The 7,488-nt window shown below is 41.7% G+C and overlaps 1 protein-coding gene across 13 annotated transcripts in view; it reads right to left on the bottom strand.

Moving 5' to 3' along the window:
• HDAC8 (histone deacetylase 8) overlaps positions 1 to 4,588 on the bottom strand; it is a 217,495-nt gene extending 212,907 nt beyond the window's left edge. For 5 of the 13 annotated variants that reach the window (XR_013375128.1, XM_077889827.1, XM_077889830.1 and 2 more), the window contains exons 1-2: positions 4,132 to 4,585; positions 3,562 to 3,614 (exon numbers count right to left, since the gene is read on the bottom strand). Coding sequence is in view for 11 of the 13 variants with exons in the window: in XM_077889827.1 (XP_077745953.1) it covers positions 3,562 to 3,614; positions 4,132 to 4,356 (278 nt within the window). In the remaining 2 variants the exon portion in view is untranslated. Of the gene's footprint in view, positions 1 to 3,561; positions 3,615 to 4,131 lie in introns of all 13 variants that reach the window. The other 8 variants (XR_013375129.1, XM_077889833.1, XM_077889836.1 and 5 more) reach the window with 5 other exon arrangements.
• Positions 4,589 to 7,488: the final 2,900 nt, after the last annotated feature.

Raw genomic sequence — 7,488 nt, 5'->3', positions numbered from 1 at the left:
GAATAAGGGGTGAGAGGATGAATTTTCCCCTTGAGTTTATAAGTAGGTAAAAAAAAGTAAGTAATTATATTTAAGTTACATAATCAGATATTGGACAAACTTCACTCTGTTACAACTTTCATGACAAACTGGTAGATGGAGATATTTTCATTTGAGTCAGCTCCTGATATAGCTCCTTTAAGCTATATTTTTACTTTATTATTATTTTTTACTTATTTTTTAAAGGGGGAGGGGAAGAGAGGAGAGGGAAAAGGGGGAGGGAGAGAGAGAATCTCAAACAGGCTCCATGCCCAGCATGGAGCCCAATGTGGGGCTTGATTTCACAATCCTGAGATCATGACCTGAGCCAAAATCAAGACTTAACTCTATATTTTTACTATAGTAGGCAACTGTATTTTCATAAATTTTGAATTTGGAGTCAGAGAACTGGGCACCTCTTTTTAAATGACAAATACCCACCATTCGCTTCAACGTGGATGGAACTGGAGGGTATTGCACTGAATGAAGTAAGTCAATCGGAGAAGGACAAACATTATATGGTCTCATTCATTTGGGGAATATAAAAAATAGTGAAAGGGAATAAAGGGGAAAGGAGAGAAAATGAGTGGGAAATATCAGTGGGGGGATCCCTGGGTGGCGCAGTGGTTTAGCGCCTGCCTTTGGCCCAGGGTGTGATCCTGGAGACCCGGGATCGAATCCCACATCGGGCTCCTGGTGCATGGAGTCTGCTTCTCCCTCTGCCTATGTCTCTGCCTCTCTCTCTGTGTGACTATCATAAATAAATAAAAATTAAAAAAAAAAAAAAAAGAAATATCAGTGGGGGTGACAGAACATGAGAGACTCCTAACTCTGGGAAATGAACAAGGGGTGGTGGAAAGGGAGGTGAGCAGGGGGGTTGGGGTGACTGTGTGATGAGCACTGAGAGGGGCACTTGGCAGGATGAGCACTGGGTGTTATGCTATATGTTGGCAAATCAAACTCCAATAAAAAATATACCAAAAAAAGAATAAATAAATAAAATTTAAAACAAAAACAAAAACAAAAACAAAAACCTCTGTACTTATCAGCTCTATAACCTCAGGTAAGTTGACTATTCTGTATAGTTCAGTTTCCTCATCTATAAAGTAGGGAAATCTAATGGGACATGCATGAAGATTGAATGATAACACATGAAAGTGCTCTGTGGATAACTATTACTGTTACTAATACTAAAGGATAAAAAATGGCAACTCAAAACAGAAAAGTTTCTATATTTGGTCCCTCACACCTATCCCTGCTAGGAAAAAGAAAAGGGGCAAACTGGTTGGAACTGGACTTCACTCAAGCTCTCAATCAAATCCTCACAACAGGGATCCCTGGGTGGCGCAGCGGTTTGGCGCCTGCCTTTGGCCCAGGGCGCGATCCTGGGGACCCGGGATCGAATCCCACGTCGGGCTCCCTGGTGCATGGAGCCTGCTTCTCCCTCTGCCTGTGTCTCTGCCTCTCTCTCTCTCTCTGTGACTATCATAAATAAAAAAAAAAATTAAAAAACAAAACAAAACAAAACAAAACAAATCCTCACAACAAGCGATAACAGAAGTGACTGAGAGAGGGGTACCTGAGTGGCTCAGTCAGCTGAGAGTCCAACTCTTGGTTTCGGCTCAGGTCATGATCTCAGGGTTGTGAGCTTGAGCCCCGTGTTGGGCTCCATGCTCAGTGGGGAGTCTGCTTGAGATTCTCTCCTTCTGCCCCCCCACCACACACTCTATCTCCAATAAATACATAAATCTTTTTTTTTTTTTTAAGGAGGTGACTGAGAGAATACAGGATGGTGTTAAGCTAACAGCAGGACTTAACACCTCTAACCTCTAGCTGCCTGTTCCCCATTTCCTCTCCCTGACTGCCACTGCCACTCAAAGGGTGGTCTATGGACCAGCAGCAGCAGCACCCAGGAGCCATTAAATAAGCACAACTTCAGCCCCACCTCATATCTACTGAATCGGAATTTAACAAAGTGATTCATATGTAAATTCAGGTTGGAGGAGCAATGACCTGTGCCACAGGAAGGCAGTAGTGGTTTTCTTTGTTTGCTGAATGAGAACTCAGCCATGAGTTTTTCAAAAATTAATATGACTACATAGGCTACTACTATCACCAAGCAGGCCAGAAAAATCCTGTAGCTCAGCCTCAAAAAAATCATATATATGGTCAAGAGCCAAGGATTCTTGCTTCTCCCTCCAGAAAATATACCTACACCATCAAAGGTGACAAATCTGCACATTAAAATAAAATAGTTTCTGGACCATGTTCTTCAGCTCTAATAGGTCCCTTTTCTAGCACCCTTCTTCTTGTTTAGCAAATATGGAAAGCCTCTCTGCTTAATAGCAAGGAAATGGAACAGTTTTGCTTAGCACTGATTTCTTAAAATAACTTTTGAAAAGTTAAATGGAAGGCATGTAGTTCTCATGTCTAACAAACATATGGGTTCAAAAACTAAGGTGCTCAATAAGTAATTTTGTTAATAATAAGGATTAGATTTGAAAGCCTATTACAGAGGCACCTGGGTGGCTCAGTGGTTGAGCGTCTGCCTTTGGCTCAGGTAGTGATCCCAGGGTCCTGGAACTGAGTCCTGCATCAGCTCGCTGTGAGGAGCCTGCTTCTCCCTCTGCCTATGTCTCTGCCTCTTTCTCTGTGTGTCTCTCATGAATAAATAAATAAAATCTTAAAAAAGAAGAAAGAAAGCCTATTACACTATTATCCGGGAGATAAATGAGGGATACCACACAAGCCCATTCAGACACTTACCTATTTGGCTAGACAATGTCATAAATAATCCTACAAGACAGGGTTATAGTATTTACTTTTATAAAGATAAACAGCAAATTCATTTTTTTAAAAGAAGTACTTAACTCTGTGCTGAGTTCTGGCCTGGTTGCAGGAGTTTTGCTTCAGTCTTGACTTGTCTCCAGGCTTACTCGTAAAAGTCTGGTAGTGGTGATGGGGTTTCTAAAAGTCTTAAGATGAACACATGCCCTCACATCTGGCTTGGAAACAAATACAAGCCCCAGAACACCTCCCAGCCAAACACCTTCTTTTGCTTTCTATCAGATGGGTTTTAGTACTCTAATGGACTTTCCTCAAAATCTCCACAAAGCACCCATCCCTAGAATAGTTTCTCTTCCAGCCATATAGTCTTAGTTCTAATGGATCTTAACTGCTTCATGTTCTTTTTTCAAGTTTTCTTAATACTTTAAGAGCTGTCACTAGGTTACAGACAGATTACAAATACTGAATTGAAAAAAAAACTTTTTTAAAAAAGGACCATTCTTGGGTTGCCTGGGTGGCTCAGTGGTTGAGCATCTGCCTTTGGCTCAGGGCGGATGGAGTCCTGCATCCGGCAACCTATGAGGAGCCTGCTTCTCTCTCTGTGTCTCTGCCTCTCTCTGTTTCTCATGAATAAAATATAAAATCTCAAAAAAAATTAAAAAAGGACCATTCTCTTTCTAATTAGCTCCACTGTGAAGAAGGATATTAAGGTTAAGACACTTAGGTGCAGGACTCTGTTCATGAAAGACAACTTACCTCATTTGCTTATGCAATGCGTATGCTTCAATCAAAGAATGGACCATACTGGCCTAAAAACATCAAAAAAAGAAAAAGAAAGAAAGAAAGAGAAACAAAAGGCAGAAAATGGTCTCTTAAATGTTTAATTCAGAGAAATACCATCGACTTCATCATCCTGAACAAAGAAACTAACTTTTAACTCCCCTCCCTTCTTTTTACTTATCAGTTACAATGCCCTTTAGACACATTGCTAAGGCGAAAGCTACCGGGCCTTGCGGAGGCAATGGAACATTTCTCTCCTGCAGCGTCTTCTCCACTTCAGGGATCCCTAGCGGTAGAGACACCAACCCCTCAGTGCCATCCCCTCCCCCGCACCCCTACTCCCTCCGGTGCGTTGGACGGCCCGCTGATAAATGCAGCGCTCTCAGAAACTATAAGGGAACACTTCCTCATCACCTGGTGCGGCTGCCCAAATTTCTGCTGAAGATTTTCTCCAGCCCAATCTTCTCCCCTTCCTAATGCCCTCTGGTCCAACGGCCCCCACCCCCATCCCAGAAGCCCACGGTCTTTCATCTCCACCTCTCTTACCCGTTTGGGGACTTTGGCCAGGGAGTCGCACATGCTGACATACTCGGGACTGTAGATGTAAACTGGAGGCAGCGACTGCCCACTCTCCGCCGGCTCCTCCGGCTCCTCCATCTTCCAATTCCAGCCGTTCCGGAGCCACCGTCTGGATCCGGCTTTTTTCGGACTCAACCCGGGCTCCGGTTCCTGCTCCTCTGAACGGCCGCAGCGGTGCTCCCTGGTCAACATTCCCTCCTATTCTCAATATCGCCAGAGACACTGTCCCAGCTCCCCATCCAATTGAAGGAATGCATAAGCCTTCCCAGACCAGGACCTCTTCATTTAGTGGCCACGTTTCAAAAACGGGAGGTCGGAAAATATAAAAGCCCAAATAGCTGCCAATTAGGATCAATATTTTATGGCACAAATAAGCACGGTCAAAACTAACCATCCTTGTTGCCCTACGGGGCCATTTGAGATGAGGTCAGACCAACTTTAGAGCATGCTGGGAGATGTAGTTTTGAGGTGTTCGGGTAGCGGAAGAGCCGGGGCTAATTACTTAAAATAGCCGCGAATGTGAGTTTTAGAGCTAAAAAATAAATACATTTTAAAAAGGAAAAAAAAAAAGGCAGTCTCAACTCTTTATGAATTGTTTCAGTCTGAAAATACAGTCATATAAATTCTTAAAGATAGACACAATGTGGCCACCAAGAGCCCAGCACCACCCAGCTACATCAGACAGGCTTTCTCGGTGGGAGACTAATTAATGGTGCAAAAGGTTTGAAAAGTTTGCATAGTAAATTCTGCACCGCAATTTTAGTTTGTTCCTTTTCATCATTAACAATCCATGTCCATGTAAGAATTAACAGACTCAATAATTTACTCTGGCAAAGCCCATAGCACTTTCCTAAGAGGCTGGCTGGTACTCTGGAAATTGCTTTGTAGATCCAATCAAGCAATGATGTCAAATTACTCTTTGAAAATTCATGTGCAGTAAGCAGGTAAGCAGATACTTTCAGTGATGTTTGGAAACTGCAGCTCCCCTTCCCTCCTTTTGCTTCAGTAGCTATACAAGGGTTACTGAAATATTTTAGGTTTAGTGTGAGTGTCTACATCAAATAATATCCTGAAGCAGTTTTAGAATTATCATCAGTATTTCCAAGTTTCTGGCAGCCCCTATGATATGATGCAAGCTGGCCAGTGCCCAAGCCTCCACCTCTCACATCAACCTAAAGTGACCTACAAACACTCCTCAGACAATCCAATATCCTTTCCTCCTTTAAAATCTAGCTTGATTTTTTTTTACTCTTTAAACATTTGAGCATTTATATATGCACTTGGATATATTATCTCATTTCATCTTTGTGAAAGTCTTATGAAGGTTGTAATATGCCCATTTTACAGAGGCAGTTTAGAGAGCAAAAATTTGTTCAATGTCACACACTTATTTAGCAGAAAAGCAGGAATTCAAAACAAGGTCTGCCTGACAGACCTTGCATGACTTTGTGTTAAATCTAACTTTATATTCTGGAAAATTTCTCCCCCCCCCGTGATGTGTTCTTGAACGAGAATGCAAACTGTAATGCTTCTTTTATATCTTCCCATAGCAACTAGTTCAAAGTTCTTCAATCATTCAGTCATTCATCAAACATTTATCTGACATCAACTAAATGTACAGTGTGGCTAAGGATTCAACTCTCAAGATGAATTACAATCTGATCTCGGGTCTCAGGGAATTTGCATTCCTGTAGAGATGAGACAAATACACAAGAAACTGCATGTAGTGCAGCAGAGTCAGATAATGACTGTAGGATGCTTAGATTACTTAATAAATAAACATTAGGTATTTAACAATGGCAACTAGAATTCCTATTCAGTGGCATTTGAGATGCTCTTAGTGGATGGACAGGATTTTACTTGGTGAGGATGAGAGCCAGGGGAGGGCACGCTGACTAGACTCTACAGCATAAGCAAAAACAAAACAGAGAAAATTTCTAGTCTAGTTTAGCTGAAGAGACTGGATCATGAAGGATTTTGAATGCCAGGCTAAAGAGAATAGACTTTATCCCGTGGAAAATGAGGAGACATTTAAATAGAAATATTAAAAAAAGATTTCTACAGCAGTGGCATGTAGGAAATATTAGCTATTGCAAGACTAGTGGCAGTGAGATTGCCATAATGGTCCACATAAAAAGTAATGGTGATGTAAACTAGAGTATGGGCAATGGGAACAGAGAAGCTGCTACCCCAGTCCTGGCATTAACATCTCTTACCCGGACTTTCTGCAGTATCTAACAGGATGCTACTTCTACTCCTGCAGAACTATAATCCGGTCTTTTTTAAGCTACCAGAATGAATTTGGGAACAAAAAGAGTAAATCAGGTCATGCCACTTTTTAAAGCCTACTCATCTACTACATGGTGAGAAGCTTTTGAGCTAGGAAGAGGAATGTAACTTTTTGGAATGCCTGTTTATGGAGGTTAGGAAGAGAAAAAGATGCCAGAAAGGAGACAAAAAAGAAATAGTTGGGTGAGAACAAGTTTAGTACAGTTTTGCATCACATCGAGGGATGATGTGGGTTACAAGAAGGGAGAGGCAGTAATAATGTCATTGACACTAGGAGCACACTGGTACTTATGAAAAAAAACAAGGCAGAGGAGGAAGCTAGATTGCAAGGGGTTAAGGAGTGAAGCCAACACTGTCAAGTGTAGCTTCCTCTTTGAAGAAATTTAGTTGTGGAAGTAAGGAATTAGTGTATCAGAGGATATAGAGCTCATGAGTAATTATTTTTAGGATAAAAGAAATGCATATGTTTACAAACAGAGGGGAAGGAGTCTGTGGGGCTGTAGGAGTTGATTGAAATGTGAGATCATGACAGGTTGGCAATATAAAGAGGAAATGTGATTTGTCCTGGGCCTTCATGGATAGGCAATGAAAGGATGAGGGCAGGATACGGGCCTGCCAACTGACATCCTAAAATCTGGACTGAAATAAGATGACATAAAAATGAATGGGGCTGTATTCTTTCAGATATAGCAACAAGTAGCTGAACACTTGACCACACTTCTAAATTGGAAACAGTATTCTCATATGGCATACAATGTGGCAAGATGATTCAAGTACAGAGAAAGATAAACTGTTGCAATGAGGCTCTGAAATTGGCAGCATATTCCAGCAGCAAATCTCACAGGGTGGCTGGACCCTTGTTCATGATTAAAACAGAGCACAAACCATGCTACAGGTCCCTCATCTCAATTTTCCACATGTTTAATACCCATATGGTCCTTAAATTGGGAAGAAAACCCTTCCCAAGGCACTGGAGTTGCAGTTGGAGGACTTTAAATTCAAAGGAAGTAGGTTGAATTTTGGCTCCAAAGGGTT

This window comes from Canis aureus, chromosome X, assembly GCF_053574225.1.
Source record: "Canis aureus isolate CA01 chromosome X, VMU_Caureus_v.1.0, whole genome shotgun sequence".
Lineage (NCBI taxonomy): Eukaryota > Metazoa > Chordata > Mammalia > Carnivora > Canidae > Canis > Canis aureus.
This window is presented reverse-complemented; position numbering and strand designations above follow the sequence as displayed.